The sequence below is a fragment of the Piliocolobus tephrosceles genome, chromosome 1, assembly GCF_002776525.5.
Source record: "Piliocolobus tephrosceles isolate RC106 chromosome 1, ASM277652v3, whole genome shotgun sequence".
In the NCBI taxonomy this organism is placed as follows: domain Eukaryota; kingdom Metazoa; phylum Chordata; class Mammalia; order Primates; family Cercopithecidae; genus Piliocolobus; species Piliocolobus tephrosceles.
In genome coordinates this window covers 80636271-80660367 of record NC_045434.1, presented here as the reverse complement: position 1 = coordinate 80660367, position 24097 = coordinate 80636271, and the positions used below count along the sequence as shown (strand labels likewise).

Sequence of the window (24097 nt, the reverse complement as noted above, 5' to 3'; positions counted from 1 at the left end):
GAGACGGGGTTTCACCGTGTTAGCCAGGATGGTCTTGATCTCCTGACCTCGTGATCCGCCCGACTCGGCCTCCCAAAGTGCTGGGATTACAGGCTTGAGCCACCGCACCCGGCCAATTTCTCTATTTTTTATAGAGATGGGGTTTCACCATGTTGCCCAGACTGGACTTCTGGGCTTAAGTGAACTACCTGCTTCCACTTCCCAAAGTGCTTGGATTACAGGTGTGAGCCACTGCACCCAGCTGATAGTTCATTTTCTAGTGTGTTAACACTAGGGACAATATTTAACAGTATTTAATTTATTTCCAGAACACCTTAATTTAGCGGGAGAACTCAGGTGCGATCATTATAGTGCTTGGGTTATCCTTTTATTAATTTAATTAAAAAATAGGAACGTGCTTTGTGGACACAGATTTTCAGGAAGATTTAGGAGAGAGAAACTTATGAGTGAATGAGATATTTTATTCCAAACAGTTTGAATGTCATTGTGATTTTTTGGTCTTTAGTTGATGATGGAGAGGTTCCACTGAGGGAAAAAGAGAAGAAGGTGCGTCCGTTCTCAATGTTTGATGCAGTAGACCAGTCCACTGCCCCACCTTCCTTTGGTACTCTGAGGAAGAACCAGAGCAGTGAAGATATCTTGCGGGATGCTCAGGTACCTACAAATATCTGGGTTTTACAATTTAATAGTAATTCTATAATGTAATGTTTAGAAGGGATAAAGTATTATGTGAGGGAGAGCAGAAGAAACAGGATGTACCTAGGAGATTAGAAAATGCTTTAGCATTCTGTTATTTTAATTTCCCTTGCGTGAGTCTGTTCGTGCTCTCACACCTGGTGGGAGAATGACTGACGTGCTTATTTTGGGTCATATTTTGTGTGATTCTCTAAAAAGTATAAGTGCATCAAAGAACACTGTATTTGTATTATTCAAGTATGTTACTTCTTCAGAATTACAAAATGATTGTGTGGTGAATTTTCTGTAACTGTTGCCGTCTTAATCCTTGATAACCAGGTTGTGTGTGAGGGCTCCAAGTTAGGTGTGTTTTATTACAGTTGTCTAGATTGCATGAAATTCCAGTGAACAAGAATGGTTTTCCATTATTGATGCCATCTGAGTATTAAAGATGACAGCAAAAGTTTTCAAGTGGGCACTTAAATGTATTAAAATTGCCCAGATAGGAAGTGGAAACAAGGTGGAAGTCATAAAGGAGAGAGATTGTATTGCATTTATGAAGTTCATTATTAAATGTGAGTAAATACAGAGATTTAAAACTAGTTAACAGCCAGGCGTGATGGCCCACACCTGTAGTCCCAGCACTTTGGGAAGCTGAGGTGGGAGGAGGATCACTTGAGACTAGGAGTTCGAGACCAGCCTGGGCAACAAAACGAGACCCTGTCTATACATAAATAAAAGAAATAAATATATAAAAACAAAAACTAATTAACAATTAAAAAATATGAGTTAATATATATATATTATTTTCCGAGATGGAGTCTCACTCTGTCGCCCAGGCTGGAGTGCAGTGACGTAATCTCGGCTCACTGCAACCTCCACCTCCTGGATTCAAGTGATTCTTCTGCCTCAGCCTTCCAAGTAGCTGGGACTACAGGCGCCCACCACTATACCTGGCTGATTTTTGTATTTTTTTTAGTAGAGATGGGGTTTCACCATATTGGCCATGCTGGTCTCGAACTCCTGACCTCGTGATCCGCCTGCCTCGGCCTCCCAAAGTGCTGGTATTACAGGCATGAGCCATTGCACCCTGCCAGAGCTATTATTTTTATAGTGTATACTTATATTTGTGAAATTAGGTTATCTAGAACATCCTGTGTACCCAGTTATATAGTATTTTAACTGGCTTTTTATGTGTGTGTTATAGGCTGCAAATAAAAGTGTGACTAAAGTACCACCTCCTGTTCCTACAAAACCAAAACAGATTAATTTGCCTTATTTTGGACAAACTAATCAACCACCTTCAGACGTTAAGCCAGATGGAAGTTCTCAGCAGTTGTCAACAGTTGTTCCGTCCATGGGAACTAAACCAAAACCATCAGGGCAGCAGCCGAGAGTGCTGCTGTCTCCCAGCATACCGTCAGTTGGCCAAGACCAGACCCTTTCTCTAGGTTCTAAGCAAGAAAGTCCACCTGCTGCTGCCGTCCGGCCCTTTACTCCCCAGCCTTCCAAAGACACCTTACTTCCACCCTTCAGAAAACCCCAGACTGTGGCAGCAAGTTCAATATATTCCATGTATACGCAGCAGCAGGCTCCAGGAAAAAACTTCCAGCAGGCTGTGCAGAGCGCGTTGACCAAGACTCATACCAGAGGGCCACACTTTTCAAGTGGTAAGGTTCTTCACGTTCGTAGGTGACGTGCTTAAGTTCTACACCAGAGCTGCCATCTCTCAGCAGACCGCAAAATAATCGCTATTTTGACTGATGCTAAGGGTTTTTAACTGTGGCTTCTGTTCTTTACTGGGAGTTTGAAAGAGTGCTTGTTAAATGTCTGCTCCTACAGTAGTAGGCACAAAAGATAATAGATGAATAAAGTGTGGTCTCAAGTCTGGAGGGGCTTATTGGTGAGTGGGAACCAAATATACATGGGTCATTACAGTGCAGAAGGAAGGTGTATGTCTTCACTGTAGGTTGACCAGATGTTCTTGTCACATGGAGTCTGGGGGGCAGAGGACTGGACCACTGCCCTGTGTGTGTGTGTGTGTGCCCGCGCGCGTGTGTGTATATGTGTATATATATACATATGTGTGTGTGTGTGTGTATAGGTATATACATGTGTATATGTGTATATATGCACATATACACATATATAAACATACATAGACATGTATATGTAGATACATATACACACACATCATATACATATGTGTGTGTGTGTCTATGTGTCTGTATGTCTTTATATATATAATTATTATTATTAAAAATATTCTCTGCTGTGACCGGGCGCAGTGGCTCACGCCTGTAATCCCAGCACTTTGGGAGGCCAAGGTAGGCAGGTCTCCTGAGGTTGGGAGTTTGAGACCAGCCTGACCAACATGGAGAAACCCTGTCTCTACTAAAAATACAAAATTAGCTGGGCATGGTGGCACATACCTGTAATCCCAGCTACTCAGGAGGTTGAGGCAGGAGAATCGTTTGAACCTGGGAGGTGGAGGTTGCAGTGAGCCGAGATGGTGCCATTGCACTCCAGCCTGGGCAACAAGAGCGAAATTCCGTCTAAAAAAAAGAAAACATGCATGTATTCTCTACTGTATTTTAGAGTCATTGTAATGAGGACATAGCCACTAGCTAAATGTAAAAACATAAGGTTAGTTCGTATTAAACATACACAGTTTGGACATTTGTTGGGTTCTTTCTAAATTATTACTTCATAGGACTAGAATAAAACTGACCATGTTTTAATTGAATGAAAATAGCTTTGTAGTCATGAAATAACAATGTAATTGTGACCTAAGATGCCATAATTGAAATTAGACAGCAAAGAATCAGTATATATGCTACCTCTTACTCTTTTCATGGGTCTTTGGTGAAAATGGAATAATTTGGGAATTAGATAATTTTAATATAATCAGAATGTTAACAGGGAATATCTTTGGTAACTATAAGTGGTTCTTAATAATTTTATAAGCCAAATAGAAGTTCTCACTTTAAAAAGTGAAAGATGTTTAGTTTTAATCTGGACACATAAGAGGATTATCTGTTTTCATTGGTTCTAAATGTTTTTCACATTTTGTTATTTTAAATTTGGATGCTACAGTCAGTGATTTTTTTTGGAGACAGAGTCTTGCTCTGTTGCCCAGGCTGGACTGCAGTGGCGCGATCTCAGCTCACTGCAAGCTCCAGCTCCCGGGTTCATGCCATTCTCCTGCCTCAGTCTCCTAAGTAACTGGGACTACAGGCGCTTGCCACCGCGCCTGGCTAATTTTTTGTATTTTTAGTAGAGACAGGGTTTCACCGTGTTAGCCACGATGGTCTGGATCTCCCGACCTCGTGATCCTCCCGCCTTGGCCTCCCAAAGTGCTGGGATTACAGGCCTGAGTCTCCACTCCCGGCCACAGACAGTGATTTCTTAAAATTGGCAACATTTTCTTATTGTTTCATGAGGTACGGTGCATGTTACACTCAGTGGGGGTTTTGATTCTGTAATAAGTTTATTATGCAAAGATGGGTTCCCTGCTTTGTAATTTGTTATTTTTAAAAATTAATTATATTTGAAGGGGATTGTGTAGTAACAACTATGAAATTAAAAGAGGCTTTAGTTATTGTTAGCTGTTTCTGTTTCTTGCCAGTTTTGTTTAATTAATGTTAATCAGGGCTTTTTTTTTTTTTCTTTTTCCAATTAGTATATGGTAAGCCTGTAATTGCTGCTGCCCAGAATCAACAGCAGCACCCAGAGAACATTTATTCCAATAGCCAGGGCAAGCCTGGCAGTCCAGAACCTGAAACAGAGCCTGTTTCTTCAGTTCAGGAGAACCATGAAAACGAAAGAATTCCTCGGCCACTCAGCCCAACTAAATTACTGCCTTTCTTATCTAATCCGTACCGAAACCAGAGTGATGCTGACCTAGAAGCCCTGCGAAAGAAATTGTCTAATGCACCAAGGCCACTAAAGAAACGTAGTTCTATTACAGAGCCAGAGGGTCCTAACGGGCCAAATATTCAGAAGCTTTTGTATCAGAGGACCACCATAGCAGCCATGGAGACCATCTCTGTCCCATCATACCCATCCAAGTCAGCTTCTGTGACTGCCAGCTCAGAAAGCCCGGTAGAAATCCAGAATCCATATTTACATGTGGAGCCCGAGAAGGAGGTGGTCTCTCTGGTTCCTGAGTCGTTGTCCCCAGAGGATGTGGGGAGTGCCAGCACAGAGAACAGTGACATGCCAGTTCCTTCTCCTGGCCTTGATTATGAGCCTGAGGGAGTCCCAGACAACAGCCCAAATCTCCAGAAAAACCTGGAAGAACCAAATCCAGAGGCCCCCCATCTGCTTGATGTGTATCTGGAGGAGTACCCTCCATACCCACCCCCACCATACCCATCCGGGGAGCCTGAAGGGCCAGGAGAAGATGCAGTGAGCATGCGCCCGCCTGAAATCACCGGGCAGGTCTCTCTGCCTCCTGTAAGTAGTGTGCTATCTCATGGCCTTTTCTGGAGTCGTTTACTTGGTTATGGTCTTCTTGGTGGTCACATTCTTCTTCCCAGTTTGCATCTTTATTTTACGATTCCCTTGGCACAGAGTGGATCTTATAAATGTTTTCATAATGCAATTTATTCAATATAAAGAACATTTTTCTGTTTTAGAGAGAACCCATTTATTTGTGAAGGAAACAGAGTTTTGTTCTTACCCCTGTAAACACTGCATTTGCTGTTTCTTCTCTAGCTGATGTCACATATTAGGGAAGCAGCACTCGACCGGGACTCAAAAGACCTGGGTTTGAAACTTTTGATTACTAGCTTGGCTGTGTGAAATCAGGCAGATGGTGTAACTTCTCTCACTGGTGATGTCAATCTTTTTCAACATTTTCTAGCAGTGAAATTTTAAAAAATGAAATGTTAGGTGAAACCTCAAACTTACAACAGTGGTAAAATTGGAAGGGTTCTGGATGAAGTGAGGGCAGGGAGGGGTAACTGGGCTGAGGGGCCCGTCTTCAGCGTCGTCCTCCCCTTCAACAAAGTCTGAAAATCTCTGGCGAACTTGGTGATCCCTAAGATTTTTTTGTACTTTAACATACGAAAGTTATTCTAAAATTTTGTATGTTTTGACTTGAGTGCACCTTCCACACTCCTTCCAAATGGTAAGCTTTTGTTTGAAATTTAAGCCTCAGTTCTCTCACTTTGAAATAGGTGACAGAAAATAAAAATCCCAGAATGTCTGAATGAAGTATGCTTTTTCATAGTTTAATTTGAAGCCACTTTGCTTCAGTAAGCATGAAAGGAAGTAGAATGCTGAACTATGAGTTTAAAACCTGGTCAAAAGCAAAATAGCATTAAAAGAATTTTTTGTAAATATACTTTGCGTTTGATTCCTTGTTATCTTTTAGATATGATAGTATTCAAAGATAGTGATTGTCCAGAGTTATTTTTAGCAATTGGCTACAGTAAATGTTTGCTTAAAACTTTTATGTACTAAACATTTGAAGCTAGAAAAAAAAGTTTTAAAATAGAGGTTAACAGTTTTTAAACAACTCTGTGGCCCCTAAGTTCTAAGGCTTGATTCTCTTTGAGTTTTAAACATAAGAAAAGAAGGAAGTTTTATGCCACATTGACCAAAACTAATCCACGTTACAGCCACTTGTTATTTTCTGGCCTCTTTGTTGCTGTGTCAAAATAATCCACATTTTCCAGGAGAAAAAAGGAAAAATAGAATTGGTAAAAATATCATACTTTCTTTTTAATTAAGATTCTGCTGTTCTTTTCCTAGTAAAGTGTCTTACTTTTTTCTTCTCGTTTTAAGTAAAATAGAAGCAACTATCTTGTACATTCTTTAACAGTGGGATTGGCAAGTGTCATTATACTGTACTGCTTACGATTTATATTAACCACAGTCAACATTCAAAGAACAACATTTTAGCCGTTGCACATTGTGAAGTGTATTGTCACTTAATGTTTTTTAAAACTTGGCAATTTTCCACATCTGAGATAAAATTAAAGAAGCATGTGGAGTACATGTATCACACTTCACGACAGTAAATGTCTCTACTTTGTTGGGTGTGTTTAGGAAACCTGTTTTAGAAGATGTTGGATCTAGTCTTTAAAATTTTGCCTTTTTTTTTTTTTAAGCCTAATTCATTAAAAGTTTAAGGTGGTAGGATTTCTTCTTGTTATACCTAAGACAGACTAACAATCTGTATTATTTACCTTAATTATAGGCTTTCCTCTGAGGAGGCATTCTGGTGTGAAATGGTTAAGATGGCAGACTTTAAAGAAGCCAGCTTACCTGGATTTGTGTCCCAGCTCTGCCATTTACTAGCTATGTGCCTTGGTTTCCTTATCTGTAAACTAGGGATCATAGGGTTTTTGTGAGGGTTAATGAATAATCATTTAATAGAGGTTAGCTGTTGTAGTTCTGAACTGTGCTGTTGCCCACTTGAAGAGAGTGGAGTTTGCTATACTATATTAGGTAGGCAGTCTAAAGACCAGTCTTGGCTAATTCTGATACTTGACAGAAAGCTGGCCTATTTGCCACTTCTAATTATACTCTTAGTTTAATTTATACTATAACGTATTACCCAAATATAATTATGTTAGTTTTTTTTAAAGTTATGTTCCACCAACTTTGCTCCATGGTGTTTGTTCACTTTGTGAAAATTCATTACGCTGCATATTAGTTTTGTATACGTTTCTGAATAATGTTATACTTCAATAAAATGTGCCAAATCTATGTTGTTAAAGTTCCTCTCACTAATGTAGCTGAGAAACAGTCATTCCTTCCCATTTGTTGATGTTGTTCTCTTGCTTAGACCAGGATCCTAAATTTTCCACCCATTTTCTTTACAGGGTAAAAGGACAAACTTGCGTAAAACCGGCTCAGAGCGTATTGCTCATGGAATGAGGGTGAAATTCAATCCCCTTGCTTTACTGCTAGATTCGTCTTTGGAGGGAGAATTTGACCTTGTACAGAGAATTATTTATGAGGTATGATTATAATTAGTAAATTTCTAAATATGACCTTGTATTTTGTTTTAAAGCTCTAATTAGAAAACTACTGTAGAGAAATTGTATTTTAAAATTGTTTTCCTTTTAGGCATTGTGGGGTTGTGTTCAGGAACTCTTGGGCATGCTTTAGAATAGGCTATGCTATTTTAAATTCTATGCTATAGAATTGTCATCATTTGGAAGTTCAGTTTTCACTTGGAGTCCTCTAGAGTACTTTTCTTTCTTAAGAGAGATCATGACTCCCCTTTGGAAATTGTTCGTGTATGGATTTGTACTATACTGTATTAGGTTAGAGATGCGGTCTCTACTTTTAGAAGCCTACTATTTAAAATATTTTTAGTTGACTTTTTAAATTTTTTTTTTTTTCTTTCCATAGCAAATGCAGCTTCTACTTAGAAACTAATTTGTGGTGAGAAGTTGGGAGGATAAATAAACAAAAATGACTATAAGGATATAGTTTCTCGTGCTACTTTTTTTTTTTTTTTTAAAAAACCTTTTTATAGTGACTGCCTACTTAATGTGGTTATTCTGTCTGTCTTATTTCTAGAATTGTTCTTGGTATAGTTTTCTTGGCTCCTTTAGGTTTTAATTATGATTTTTAAAAATGTCACAAGAGTCTGTTTCTGTCCTCTTGACCCTAAAGTAACCAGTTAGTAGTGACAGTTCAGGTGACAAGAAACTAGAGTTATGTTCACCCTTCTTATTGATATAGGTTGATGACCCAAGCCTGCCCAATGATGAAGGCATCACGGCTCTTCACAATGCTGTGTGTGCAGGCCACACAGAAATCGTGAAGTTCCTGGTACAGTTTGGTGTAAATGTAAATGCTGCTGATAGTGATGGATGGTAAGATTTTCTTTTAAACTCCAGTCAAACTTCAGTTGTGGGAATCGGTTTATAAGCAGTGTCATAGTGCTGTTGGAAGACAAAGAAGTATGTCAGTGTATGTCCTTGAGCTTGTAATCTAGCTAGAGAAATGTGGTATCTATTTTTGAGGAATTAACATGTGTTCATGTAACAGTCATCTCATTCCCATCCTGGAAGTAGGTAGAGTTTTAACAAGTTTGGTAGTTAATGATAAAAATAAGTGTAACAAAGTAGTACGCAGTTAATTAGCATCCTTAAGCAAAGCTTAAGAGAGAAGTGCTGATTTAGGCAAGGTATCCCCAAGCCCCTGAAATGGTTCACAGTCTTCAGTATTTTAATGTCCATTCTATATCTCCAAGAGGGGATTATAACTTGCAACATATCCCAGATATATTTGACCATGGAATCTGTTTGTCATGGAACCAGGGTGTACGTAAAACACAAGCAGTACTACAAGTGATGAGTATTGTTTGCAGGATAGGAGAAATGTTAGTCAACATTAAATAATAACAATAAAGGTCATAATAAGATCCTGTCACCCCCAAAACTAGCAGAATAGATAGCAAATTTTGTATTTTATTTTCAAAAAAGTTTTAAGTTATAATGTGTTACTTTTGTGGAAGAATACAATTTACTTTTTTCTTTATAGGATTTAAAAAAGTTGTAATCACACTATATTTACTCCAATATTTTAGTTTCACAACTTGTTTTTCTCATAATATGGAAAATAGTTACGATATAAAATTCTCATGTATGCATATATAAATTGCATGCACACATACATACATCTCAGTTAGCTTCATATTACTCTATCACATGACTGCATACTCATTGTGACAGTCTCCCTTTTATTAGACATTGAGATTGTTTTCCAATTTTTGTTTTAATGCTTGGAGAAGCACTTTGGTTATAATTTTTAAGCATTTATATTTTAATGTGTGTCCACTGTGGAAAACATGCAAAATAGAAATAAGAGGAAGACAAGCCATCTGTATCCCCACAGTGTACAGGTAAATACCATTCATATTTTAATACATTTTCTTCAGGGTCTTTTTAAAAAAGTTATTTTTATTTTTATTTTTGTAGAGACAAGGTCTTACTATGTTGCCCAGGTTGGTCTCGAACTCCTGGACTCAAGTTACCCTCCTGCCCCAGCCTTTCAAAGTGTTGGGTTTATAGGTATGAGCCACCGTACTTGGCCCAAGCTCTTTTTCATATGCTTTTCACAAATGTAGTTAAGCTCCTAACATATGTAATGTTTAAGCCTGTCTTTTTAGTTTAACATTATAGCATAAACAAAACAAATTCTTACTGTGTCATAATGCCCTTGTTTTCCTAACGTTGGACATTTATATTGTATATAATTTTTCATTATTAAAGAGCATGCAATGAAACAATCTATAGTAATATTTGCCAAACTATTAGTAATAGTGTTCTGGCCAGGCATGGTGTCTAATACCTGTAATCCCAGCACTTTGGGATGCTGAAGCGGAAGATCACTTGAGCCCAGGACTTTGAGATCAGCCTGGGCAACATAGAGAGACCCTGTCTCTACAAAAAATTTTTAAAAATTGGCTAGGTGTGCTGGTCTGTGCCTATAGTCCCAGCTATTGGAGAGGCTGAGGTGGGAAGATTTCTGGAGCCTGGAGGTGAAGACTGCAGTGAGCCGAAATTGCATCACTGTACTCCAGTCTGGGTGACAGAGCAAGACCCTCAAAAAAAAAAAAAAGCAAAAAAAAAAATCTGGAACAGGGAATTAAAAAAAATTTTTTTCTTTCTTTTTTTGTTTTTTGAGTCAGGGTCTTGTTCTGTCCCCCAGGCCAGAGTGCAGTGGCATCATCTTGGCTCACTGTAACTTCTGCCCTCTGGGCTGAAGTGGGCTGAAGCAATTCTCCCATCACAGCCTCCCAAGTAGCTAGGACCACAGGTGTGTGCCACCACACCTGGCTATTTTTTTGTATTTTTAGTAGAGATGGGATTTTGCTGTGTTGCCCAGGCTGGTCTTGAACCCTTGAACTCAAGTGATCCACCCTCCTTGGCCTTTCAGAGTGCCAGGATTACAGGAGTGAGTCACTGTGCCTGGCCAAAAAAGAAAAAAAAAATAATAAGATTTTCTTTGAGACAGACTCTTGCTGTGTCACCTTGGAGTGCACTGGCATGATCTTGGCTCACTGCAACCTCCGCCTCCTGTTTAGGTGATTCTCATGCCTCAGCCTCCCCAGTAGCTGGGATTACAGGTGTGTACCACCACGCCCGGCTAATTATTGTATTTATAGTAGAGTTGGGGTTTTAACCATGTTGGCCAGGCTGGTCTCAAACTCCTGACCTCAGGTGATCTGCCTGCCTCGGCCTCCCAGAGTGCTGGGAGCCACTGCACCTGGTCTATTTTTTTTTTTTTTTTCAAGTCTGTATACCCAAGGAGAATAAAGAGGAGAGGAAACAGTAGAGAAACTAAATCTTATGTACTTCAGAGCCTGATTAACAGTTTCAAACTCACCTTCTGAGTTTGGGCAGTGGTACTGGCTCTTGTTATACCTTTACTGTTAGTCTAGGGTCGTTTATAATCTGTTTTAAAACATTTGAGATGCTGGAGAAGGTTCTCTTTAATGGTATTAATAAATTGCTGCTGACCAGTTACCTATAGTAGATTGAAATGTGTGTATTTTACAGTCACTTTTCTGGTCTCAGTTGATTTGACAAATTTTTTCAATTAAAATTTATTTTAACTTGGGATTTAACAAATATAAAAGTAGTTCATATATGCAACTTAATTCCTTCAAAATTGGTAACAATAAATAGATATATTTAAAGGCCAGTGTTTTGAGTGAAGGTGTATAACTTAAATAACTTAAGGACTGTTAGACCTTCTACTCTGACAGAAAGAATTAGGCTGGGTGCTCCAGAACATAGAATTAAATCCATTTAAATATTGTTTTTCTTAAATTTTTATACAGATTTCATGTCTGTTTATCCACGTCCTTGATTCTTCTCACCCTTTGCCAAGCTCCCAGCCACAGTGTGGTCCATGACTCTCTGAAATTTTCATTTGTGGCTGTAATTCTTTGATGGGTTCAATAATCTATGTTGAACTGGTTTTTAAAAAACTGTTTAAGAGGTTTTCAGAAGAAAGATTGGTAGATGAAAGACTCAACAACTTTCTTTCCAGATATCTTATCACAGCAGGTGTCATTCAGTTTAGGAAAACAGTTCTAGCCCTTGTGTCTTGCTTCGCAGGACTCCATTACATTGTGCTGCCTCATGTAACAACGTCCAAGTGTGTAAGTTTTTGGTGGAATCAGGAGCCGCTGTGTTTGCCATGACCTACAGTGACATGCAGACTGCTGCAGATAAGTGCGAGGAAATGGAGGAAGGCTACACTCAGTGCTCCCAGTTTCTTTATGGTATGTGACAAGTAGAACTAAATGTATTGATTACTGCATTCATTTATTCATATCTCCAGGGTATAATTCAATAAGTATGTTTGTTTGGAAAAAATCTTGTATTATCCACAGTCTTGGACCTTGAAAATACAACAGCCTTGGTCACAGATAATACAGCTTCTGTTTGTATGCTTAGAAACAGCTATTGTCAGGGACTTCTTCAACTACAAAAGACAGTGCTGCAGCATCTGACCTAGTGGTGTTAATGACTCCACCATCAAAAGACCCTCTATTAAGGCTTTAGTACTTATAGATTGATGGTGTATCCTTGCAAATAAGTAAACAGACCCCCCTCTCCAAACAACATGAGCAAGAGAAGTGCAGGATCAGTTTAAGAACCCAAATGGTCCAAGGTTTCCTAAAAATCAAGCTTGTCATACAGTGAAATAAAGGCAACATATATTTTGGAGCTGTCTTTTATTTTTTTTCTCTTTTGTTTTCTTGATTTTGAGTTTATGGTTCTGATTGCTACCATCAGATCTGTACCTAGAGGAAAATGGACTTGAAGTTTTAGATGGATATATGTTGATTGGCATTTGTATTTACAAGGAAAATCTTTTTTGTTTACAAGGCTTAGAAGTTGAGGTAAATTTTCCTCTGTAGTTGGGCTTAAGAGGAATTAAAGAAGGAGGGAAGACAGAGACAAATGAGGAGGTCCCAGAACTCCATACTGCTCAAGTTTTCAGTTAACTCCTTTCCCAGTTGATTGGAAGACCCCTAAGGGTAAAACAGACGCCTCTGCCCTCTGTGCTGAACACTTTTCCCTCTGTGTCTAGGCCTTTTTTCAGGCCCTAGTCAGAGAACCACAAATCTCAAATTCCCTTCTTCATCTCTCTCAGCTGGTAGTTTTTATTGTTGATATTTGTGATTATTTTATTTTATTTTTTTAGAGGCGAGGTCTTACTCTGTCACCCAGGCTGGAGTGCAGCAGCATGGTCATGTGCAGCCCCAAACTCCCAGGCTTAGGTGATCCTTCTGCCTCAGCCTTTCAAATAGCTGGGACCACAGGCATCTGCCACCACATCTGGCTGCTTTTTTATTTTATTATTATTTATTTATTTTTGAGGTGGGGTCTTGCTGTGTCACCCAGGTTGGAGTAGAGTGGTGCAATCACAGCTCATTGCAACCTCGACCGCCAGGGCTCAGGTGATCCTTCCACCTCAGCCTCCAGAGTAACTGGGACTACAGTTGTGCACCACCACACCCAGCTAGTTTTTGTATTTTTAGTAGAGATGGGGTTTTGCCATGTTGTCCAGGCTGGTCTCAAACTCTTGAGCTTAGGCAATCTGCCTGTCTTGGCCTCCCAAAGTGCTGGCATTACAGGTGTGAGCCACCATGCCTGACCTTTTAAATTTCCTTTGGAGATGGGGCCTCACTCTGTTGCCCAGGCTAGTCTCAAGCTCCTGGCCTCACAGAATCCTCTTGTCTCAGCCTCCCAGAGCTGAGATTACAGGTGTGAGCCACATGCCCAGCCTTTTATGTTTTGTTTTGAACTCTGGACCATAGAATATTTTGATATAGTAACATATTTAAAATTTTTTACATATATAAATATAAATTATATATATATTTTTTGTTTTTGAGACAGTCTCGCTCTGTTACTCAGGTTGGAATGCAGTGGTGTGACCATAGCTCCCTATAGCCCTGAACTCCTAGGCTCAAGCAATCCTCCCACCTTGGCCTTCCAACGTGCTGAAGATACGGGCGTTAATGTGTTGGCCGGGTGCAGTGGCTCATGCCTGTAATCCCATCTCTTTGTGAGGCTGAGGTCAGAAGTTTGAGGGACCAGCCTGGCCAACATGGTGAAACCCCATCTGTACTAAAAATACAAAAATTAGCCAGCTGTGGTGGCGGGCACCTGTAATCCCAGCTACTTAGGAGGCAGAAGCAGGAGAACTGTTTGAACCCGGAGGCCGAGGTTGCAGTGAGCTGAGACCATACCATTGCACTCTAGCCTGGGCAACAAGCGTGAAACTTTGTCTCCAAAAAAAAAAAAAAAAAAAAGCCGGGCGCGATGGCTCACGCCTGTAATCCCAGCACTTTGGAAGGTTGAGGTGGGCAGATCACGAGGTCAGGAGATTGAGGTCAGGAGATTGAGACCATCCTGGCTAACACGGTGAAACCCTGTCTCTACTAAAAATACAAAAAATTAGCCGGGCATGGTGGCAGGTGCTTGTAGTCCCAGCTACTGTGGAGGCTAAACAAGAGAATGACGTGAACCCGCGAGGAGGAACTTGCAGGGAGCTGAGATTGTGCCACTGCACTCCAGCCTGAGCGACAGAGCGAGACTCCATCTTGGGGAAAAAAGGAAAAAAAAAAAAAAAAAAAATATATATATATACACACACACACACACACACACACACACATATATAATGTGTTAATATATATTTTGCTGTGTTAAATTTATTGACCATCTTGACTTATATTTAGATATGGAATATGATTTTTTAAAGCATTAGAGATATTTGGTCAGATTCTTAAAATTTATGAAGTATATCATAGATACCAGGATGTGCTGTTTAAGTAATGATAATAGATTACACACAGTGAGTAACTATGTACCCAACTTAGGAAGCAGAACATAACCACTATCTCTGACATCGTTTGAACTCCCCTCCCTGATGTGGCCCCTTCTCACGTCTGTAGTGACCACTGCTTTCACGTTTAACACTGCTTGTGTAAAATAATTGCATCATTAGTATATGAATCCTATAACTAATATTTTCAGTTTTGCTTGTTTTTGCCCTTTGTATAAAATCATACTGGTGATTCTGTGGCCTGCTTTTCTCATTCATCACTGTTTTTGAGATTCACTCATGTTGCCTGTAGCTATAGTTTATTTTCACTGTACAATTTATCTTTTTATTCTACTTTTGAAGGACATGTGTGCTGTTTCCCTCCTTCCCTCCCTCCTTCCTTTCCTTCCACTATAAACATCCTTGTGAACATTTTGGTACTTGTCTTCTGGTGTTTATCTACAAGTGGACTTGCCAGGTCACAGTGATACACATCTAGCAGAGAGTTCTTTTTACTCCACGTTCTCTTTAACTGTTGGGGGATTTGGAATGATACCTTGTTGTAGCTTTAGTTTGCATTTCCCAAGTTACTGGTAACATTGAGCATGTTTTTAGTCCCCTCAAAAAATTTTTTACAAAGTAATTTACAACTCTTAATCTGATAAATAGCAAAGTAATGAGAATTTTTCTCCATTCCTAATGACTTATTGGAGGCAGGGTGCAGTGGCTCAAGCCTGTAATCCCAGCACTTTGGGAGGCTGAAGTGGGAGGATCTCCTGAGCCCAGGAGTTCTGGACCATCCTGGGCAAGACCCTGGTCCCTAATTTATTGCAAATTGGGACTTGAGCTGTTATTTTGAGTATATTAAAATATCCAAAATCTCCTCCGTCTTTCTTCATTCCCATCTCAGACACTGTGGCCATTTTAAAAACTTTGTGAAGTTATAGTTATATAAAGTTTGATTGCCATGTGAGTCTGTCATGCTTTGCATGTCATCTTTAAACAAGAAAAGTTGGAAATTGTCTCTTTAGATTGGCAGAGCCTTCTTTTAGAAAAGAACAATTTCTTGTTTCAGTTTTTCCCAGAGTGAGAGAAATATACTATGTGCTATATCATTAGTTGATATAGGAATAATTTCATAATCAATAGTTTAGTGCTCACATAAGCTGAAAAAGCTAACTATTCAAAAGCTAGCAAGTATTTTCCTGGTTTTTAAAAAATTATAAAAGTGAAAATAATAATTCTGAATTGTGGAGAACTTTATTACCTTAATTATTTTCCTTCTTCTCTGCTTTTTTCCTATTGCCTGCCAGTTGATGATTGTTATTTCTTACTAGCATTGCCCTTTAGGATAGGAAGGTATAAGTGAAGAAGGGCAAAACTTAAATGTGTAGTTAAGTTGCAAATCTGTTGAAAGGTGGACTTCTGAGGATTTTTCCCTTCCTAGTTTGTGGATTTCAACATCTTTTAGAATTCTGATTTTTACTATATTAGGGTTGATTATGTGAAGACTTTGATCCTGTCTAAAATGCCATATTTTTGCATTCTAATGTATTCTATATATATTTTTTTCTTCTGTCTTTCCCCATTTGGAAATTCATAGAGACCATTGTGCCTCTGTTTTTTTCTCTGTCTGCTCTGAATTTTGAGTGAAGAATGAAGTAATGTTTCTAGAGTTCCTTAGTCATTACATTTGGGATTAGACTGAAATTGGACAGGCATATCGTTCACTTTTTTAATATCCTAGATTTGAATTCTTTTTTTAGTTCCTAAGCTTGCAAAAGTTTTTGTACTTTGAGTAGCTCCTTTAAGAGATGCTTATAAAGTGCTAGGTTTTAGAGCTGTTTTAGAGATGATAGCATATAGTAATGTGTCCTTCGTATGTTCCCTATACATTGTTGCCTTCCATTGCACTCTACCCCCTACCTCAGGACATTTTATTGTATATTTAATGTAGTACTGACTTCCAGCCTGTGCCTGTTTCTTCCCATTTTGTTTCATATAGCTAAAAGTTATGGAGTGGTGTACTCCGAGTTGTATATTCTGTGCTTTATCTTACTGTCATGATTTTAGGAGTTCAGGAGAAGATGGGCATAATGAATAAAGGAGTCATTTATGCACTTTGGGATTATGAACCTCAGAATGATGATGAGCTGCCCATGAAAGAAGGAGACTGCATGACAATCATCCACAGGGAGGATGAAGATGAAATCGAATGGTGGTGGGCGCGCCTTAATGATAAGGAGGGATACGTTCCACGCAACTTGCTGGGAGTAAGTTATTCTGACGCTTACGGTGTTTTCCTATGTGCCAGAGAGGGGCCTTGTAAAACCGCTGTATGTTACAGATACAGTACACCCAACTGCCCTTTGTTAATAAGACATGGAATTTAAACATTTGATAGTCTTAGGCTTAAAGCCACATTTTCAGTGATTCTTATTATGTTTAATAACATATGTTTGCCAGCCTGGAGGTCAGGGGTCCTCCCTACAGTTATGAACAGACTAAAGATAACTGGATAATATGATTGGAATTGAGCCTGTGACATCTGAAATCAGTTTTTAATCTGTCTCAATCAGGATTTGCAAATCTAGTAGAGAGCTTCAACAGGGCATTAAGGATAAGATTCTTTGTTTTTCTCTACTATTTGATTTATATTTCATAAAAAATGAGAAAACAATGTCATGCCAGCACATATGTACCACTTCTATAGTGTAGTACAATGGGACTGCTGTCATCATGTAAAGATTCTCCTGGAGTATTTTCAGGGGAAAGCTGGCATATGGTCAGACAGAGGAGAGAAAGCGAGAATAAGAGATTCCAGGACTTTGCATTAAGCTCTTTGTAGATTCAGCTGTTCTCTTATAGCAGTTTTGTGTGTGCAGGGGGCGTGAAGAGTGTATGAAAGAGTGAGAGAAATGATCAGGGTAATTGAGAGATTGAGATAAAAGTTTAAAGTGCTTGCACAATCTGCTCTTGGTGAGGAAGTAAGGAAAGGGTTGAGGAAAGGAAGAGCCAGTTGTGATACACAGAAGATGGTGTGTAGGTTGTGGGCACTGGCCTCCACGTTGCTTCAACTCCATCTGCAGCACCTGCTATCTGGGTATCCAGACTGCAGAAGGAATGTGGGGAGGACTGGAGAATCCTGCCTCCTAAGATTGGTGTGAGGATAACTCAGAGGTCTAATAGAGAGCAAATGGTAGATGCTATTCTTGGTCTTTTCATCAAATGTGGGACGGACATGGCCTCCACCCACATGGAGCTTTTACTGTGGCATCTAGGCTATGAACAGGATTCTGTCTGCGAGTGACCCCCTGCCTAGGCATTACTTTCAATGGGATTCCTTGAAATGACTTCAGTGTTGAAACCTGACTGCCTGGATTCTGACCAGCATCTCTCCGACTCTCCCTTCCCCATTGTTGTTTGTCTAACGTGCAGTGTAAATTACTTATACACCTTGATTGCTGCTGTCCTGACAGCAAAATTTATTATGAAATAAACATTTCATAATAAGTTTTGAATATATGATTAGACAGTATTCATTTGGGTGATCATAATGTAACTTTAAAGAATAATGAAAGTGAAAAACAAATAAAATTAGGCTATGGAGCCCTTAAAAAAAGCTTTCAGGGGCCAGGCATAGTGGCTCACGCCTGTAATCCCAGCACTTTGGGAGGCTGAGGCAGGAGGATCACTTGAGGTCAGGAGTTTGAGACCAGCCTGGCCAACATAGTAAAACCCTGTCTCTACTAAAGAACTGTGATCCCAGCTACTCGCGAGGTTGAGGCAGGAAAATCGGTTGAGCCTGGGAGGCAGAGGTTGTGGTGAGCCGAGATCCTGCCACTGCACTCCAGCCTGGGTGACGGAGTGGGGCCTGTCTAAAAAAAAAAGCTTTCAGATTACCAGAGGAAAGTAGAAATATAAAGGTTGTTCTCTTTCGAGCACCCTCAGTTGCTTCTCTAGAGTCCCTAGCACTAGAGATATACAGTCTCTTGCCTGCAGCCACTTTCCTTCTCTGATAAACATCAACAGTAAATAAGACCTTTTGTTTTGTATAGTTTCTTATCTCGGAAAGATTTACCTTCTTAGAACTAGTTGCTTCCTTGAGTCTTTTCTTTTTTTTAATTGGCAAAAATTGTATATATTTATGGTGTATAACAATTTGAAATATGTATACTTGTAGAATGGCTACATCGAACTAAATAAATACATGCATCATCTCACGTGGTCATCTTTTTTTTGGTGAGAACATCTATTTTCTTAGTGATTTTCAAGTATATAATACATTAGTAATTACAGTCACCAAGTTGTACAATAGATCTTTTGAATTATTTAAATTTTCTAACAAAGAGGTCCTGTGGTTAATGACATGGGAAGCAGTGGGTCAAAGACTGAGTTCTGTCTCGTGTGTGTGGTGCTTAGAAGATTCTGAAATTAACAGACTGGACTGAAGATTTTCATTTTAGTCCTAAATTTAGATTTTCTTAGTACTTTGAAAATCTTTTCTTGTTAGAAGTATCCTCTACACAACTTTTTTGGTTTGTTTTCCTGATTTTTTTTTTGAGACGGAGTCTTGCTCTGTCGCCCAGGCTGGAGTGCAGTGGCCGGATCTCAGCTCACTGCAAGCTCCGCCTCCCGGGTTCACGCCATTCTCCTGCCTCAGCCTCCTGAGTAGCTGGGACTACAGGTGCCCGCCACCTCGCCCGGCTAGTTTTTTGTATTTTTTAGTAGAGATGGGGTTTCACCGTGTTAGCCAGGATGGTCTCGATCTCCTGACCTCGTGATCCGCCTGTCTCGGCCTCCCAAAGTGCTGGGATTATAGGCTTGAGCCACTGCGCCCAGCTTTTTTTTTTTTTTTTTTTTTTTTTTAAAGGAAAGTGCATGTATGTTGTCAGGGCTCAGATAGAAGTCTAGAAAATTGTATTAGCTAAATGTCTTTTTTTCAGATAGAAAAATAATAGTTTCTGTAACGTGGATCTACCAGTTAGTGTTTCAGTTTTGACTGAAAGTCTCTTTTTCTTTTTAAAATTATTTATTTATTATTTAAAAATTTTTTAATTGGGATGTAATTAAAGCCTGTGATTCTACTTTCTTCGAGTAAACCTTTTTTTTCCTCCTCTTTTGTCAAGAGGGTCTGCTTTTGTTTGGTGTGTCAGTTGAATTTACCAGTTTGACTTGGTTCTGGCTCAGGCCTAGAGGCCTTGCAACCTTCACTAGGACTCACCTTTACAGCTCTTGTGGAAACAGAAAACCACAGAATTCTAAAGCAAAAAACTCCACCCAATCTTCCTTCAATTTGTAGACTTTTAATCTGTGGCATTTCTTTTTTTTTTTTTTTTTTTGAGACGGAGTCTCGCTCTGTCGCCCAGGCTGGAGTGCAGTGGCAGGATCTCAGCTCACTGCAAGCTCTGCCTCCCAGGTTCACGCCATTCTCCTGGCTCAGCCTCCCGTGTAGCTGGGACTACAGGCGCCCACCACCTCGCCTGGCTAGTTTTTCTTTTGTATCTTTTAGTAGAGATGGGGTTTCACGTGTTAGCCAGGATGGTCTTGATCTCCTGACCTCGTGATCCGCCCATCTCGGCCTCCCAAAGTGCTGGGATTACAGGCTTGAGCCACCACGCCTGGCCAATCTGTGGCATTTCATTTCTGACAGTCTGAAGTCCCATGACACAACGTCATGTCCATTGTGAATAAAGGTAAAAGAATTCAGTCTCTTTCTTCCTTCCTAATAGAAGCTGGAGCATAGAGCATATAGCAGTTTACCTTCCTTGTTAGAGCTGATTTACAGCTCAACAAGCTGTGCAGATTGAGTTAATACCCAGAACTGTCATGGGTTTTTATATTGCTGCTTTGTAGAGTTGTCACAGTTGACGGACTCTTGTGATCTTTGAACGTCCTGTGCAGTCTAGCTGATGAGTACGTTGCTAAACGTAAAGCTCTAGGTGCCACACATACCACAAAGAGTGCTTTTCTCACTTTGATTTCCTTCCCGTGACATCTGTCCCCTAACCTCATTATTTATTGAAATTTTGTTATATTCCCACACATCTGTTATAGTATGTAAATATTTTTTTAAACTCTCTTGCAGCTATACCCAAGAATTAAACCAAGACAAAGGAGCTTGGCCTGAAACTTCACACAGAATTTTAGTCAATGAAGAATTAATCTGTGTTTTTAAGAAGAAGTAATACGATTATTTTTGGCAAAAATTTCACAAGACTTATTTTAATGACAATGTAGCTTGAAAGCGATGAAGAATGTCTCTAGAAGAAAATGAAGGATTGAAGAATTTACCCTTAGAGGACATTTAGCATGATGAAATAAAGCATCTACGTCAGCAGGCCATACCGTGTTGGGGCAAAGGTGTCCCGTGTAGCACTCAGAGAAGTATACAGCGACAATCCTGTTTTCTACAAGAATCCTGTCCAGTAAATAGGACCACTTATTGGGCAGTTGGGAAATCAGCTCTCTGTCCTATTTAGAGAGTGTTTTCAGCACCTGCTCCTAAACCAGTCCTCGTGCCAGAAAGGACCAGTGCCATCGCATCGCCGTCTCTGATTGTACCAGGCACCAGCAGGCCGTTGCGGGGCTCACCTGAAGGCTCGAAGGCACTGCACACTTGTATATCGTCATTGAAGAACTGTTAGTTGGTTGTCAGTGAACAGTAACTTTATTATATGAGTTCTTGTAGCATCTTAAGAATTATACATACGTTTGAAATATTGAAACTAAGCTACAGTACCAGTAATTAGATGTAGAATCTTGTTTGTAGGCTGAATTTTAATCTGTATTTATTGTCTTTTGTATCTCAGAAATTAGAAACTTGCTAGACTTAACTGTAATATTTGTCAAGATCCTAGCTGACTTTAAAAACAGTTGTAATAAACTTTTTGATGCTAAGCTGTTTACTGGTTTTTGTTTTTGATGTCATAAATAGACTTTGTTTAATAGTCACAAGCCATTAGGCTATCTTACTCAGCTGAAAAAGAACAAGATGTTTAACATAAGTATATGTATTGTAATAAGAATTTTTTTTTACCAGCCAAGTGATTCAATGTAAGTGGTTTTTAAAATGAAATACTGTAGAGATCATGGTGATAGAAGCCTACTTTACATTTTACCTAGAGCCTCTAATAGACTGTTTTAGTGTCCTCATTGATTTACAGGGTGAAAACTTATATAGGCAAAATCTTCACATCATTTTATTAATATGTTAATAGGTTTGTGAATTGTTTCCAAACCCATTTGCTTAGTGGAACTACTTTAGTAGAAGATGCAAATGAAATACCATGGTCACTCTTCCTTACACGTTTTTATGAGTAGCTAAATTCTAGAAGGGAAAGTAGATGAAAGAACATACTGTAACTTTGAGAATACCACTTTTGAGAGTAATGGAGAAGGAGTGACAACAGAAACTAAACATCAGAAGACGTGTGGTAGGCAGAATTCTAAAGGTACCCCGCACCCCATCCCTGTCTCCTGGTTACTCCTTGTATCACTAGGTACAGTAAGTCCTTACTTAACATCATCATTAGGTTCTTGGAAACTGTGACTTTATTTATTTTTCTTCTTTTTTTTTTTTGGAGACAGGGTCTCACCATGCTGCCTGGGCTGGTCTCTGATGCCTGGCCTCCAGCGGTCCTCCTACCTTGGCTTCCCAAAGTGTTGGGATTACAGGTGTGAGCCACTGCACCTGGCCAAAACTCACTTAAAGCGAAAAGGTGTATAACAAAACCGTTTCTTTTTCTCATCAGTGTTCTAACAGTACAACATGAAGTGATGTTATTCGAGGACCTGCTGTTTCTTGTTGGTTTGTTTTACATCGTTTTGCTCAGATTTGCAGTTACCAAGAACCTATCCATGATGCTAGGTTTTCACGACTTACTGTACTTCTTTGAAGGACTTTTAAGATTTAATTAAGTTTATGAATCAGTCGACCTTAAAATAGGGTGTTTAGCCTAGATTGTCCTGGTGGGCCACTGTAATCACAAGATCCCTTCACAGCAGGAGAGGAAGGCAGGAGGGCTGAGGCAGGAGGGTAGGCGGGGCGGGTGGGTGGGCAGTAAGACTTGGAGTGTGAAGACTTGACCTGCTCTTGTCGGCTTTAAAGATGAAGGGGGTCATGAATGTGGGGGTCAGGGAACATGGAAGCTGAGAAAGACCCCCGACCGGCCCAGCCAGGAGATGGGGACTTCAGTCCTTATGGCCACATGGAACTGAACTCTGCCAACCTGAGTGGGCCTGGCTGGGAATGAATCCTCCCCAGGTCTCCAGAAGGAATGCATTAGTCCAGTGAGACCAGCGTTGGACTTTTCATCTACAGAATTGTGAGATAATGGCTATTTTTTTAGGCCACTAAGTTTGTGTTAATATATTAGCTAGAGGAAACAACATGGATTCTAGTCCTGGGCTGTTGTACTCACCCATTAAGTGACCTTGCCAAGGACACTTGACCTCCCTGAGCCTTGTTCCTTCATCTGTGGAGTTTAATGCCATTGCCTTGGCATGCTTCCGAGTTGTTGAAGAAAACCTAAGTTCTGTGCATGAAGGTACTTGGCAAACTAAAGAATTACACAGATGTATGAAAAGAGAAGATATGAAAATTAGGGAACTGTGATCCCAGTTTTGTATTCCTTAATCCTAAACTGAGAAGCTCATTGTTGTTAAGTCTTTCTGTTCTTTGTTTTATTATTAAAGTAAGTATCCTTATATCAAAGCTCGTTATAGAAATAGTACAGAAAAAGGTTATGAAGGAGGGAGGGAAAGAGACCACTCTGGAGGTACTATTCATACTTGGGCCTGTTTCTTTGTAGTCTTACCTATGATTTTTTTTCTCTACATATAGTTGAGTGCTTATTGTTTAAGCAATTCTGCATTCTCCTGTATTATAGTTGATATTGTATCATAAATATCAACATGAATTTTTTTTTTTGTTTGAGCCAGAGTCTCACTCTGTCACCTAGGCTGGAATGTAGTGGTGCGATGTTGGCTCACGGCAACCTCCACCTCCCAGGTTCAAGCGATTCTCGCCTCCCGAGTAGCTGAGATTACAGGCCCGCACCTGACCTCAAGTAATTCACTTGCTTCAGCCTCCCAAAGTGCTGGGATTGCAGGAGTGAACCACCATGCCTGGCCTATTAACGTGAATTTTAATGGCTTCCTAATATTCCATCGTATCATTTATCTAATCATTTGTCTAATGTTGAACAATTCTTGTGTATTATAATTGATGCTATAGTCATGTTTTTATGGTCGCACAGTTTTTAGGTCTTTACAAAATAAAAGGGAATAAAGCAAGTGGGGAACAGACTGTGCTGAAGGGGAGAGTATGCAAACCAGCTGTGCATATTCGAACAGCAGTGGGGATGTGGGGAGTGTCACAGGAAAGGAGACCGAGTTAGCCAGAGAAGCAGACCCGAAGGAAACCAAAGGAATGTGGGTTCTCAGGAGAATCGTAAATGGTGTTAAAGGCAGCAGAAAGGTCCAGGGAGATAATGGCTGGTAGATGTTTATAGGGTTTGGCATTAGGAGGTAACTGGTGATCATAAAAAGCAGCAGCAAAGAGGTAGGTGACTAGACAGACTGTAGTGGGTGACAAATG

General features: G+C 39.8%; 1 protein-coding gene across 4 annotated transcripts in view; it reads left to right on the top strand.

The window, feature by feature from the left end:
- TP53BP2 (tumor protein p53 binding protein 2) overlaps window positions 1-21404 on the top strand; it is a 67260-nt gene extending 45856 nt beyond the window's left edge. For all 4 annotated transcript variants that reach the window (XM_023203667.3, XM_031935868.1, XM_031935866.1 and 1 more), the window contains 8 exons: window positions 506-654; window positions 1883-2345; window positions 4358-5133; window positions 7512-7649; window positions 8383-8516; window positions 11772-11938; window positions 16570-16769; window positions 20585-21404. In XM_023203667.3, coding sequence (XP_023059435.1) covers window positions 506-654; window positions 1883-2345; window positions 4358-5133; window positions 7512-7649; window positions 8383-8516; window positions 11772-11938; window positions 16570-16769; window positions 20585-20626 — 2069 coding nt within the window. In that variant the 3' untranslated portion in view covers window positions 20627-21404. The remainder of the gene's footprint in view (window positions 1-505; window positions 655-1882; window positions 2346-4357; window positions 5134-7511; window positions 7650-8382; window positions 8517-11771; window positions 11939-16569; window positions 16770-20584) is intronic.
- Window positions 21405-24097: the final 2693 nt, after the last annotated feature.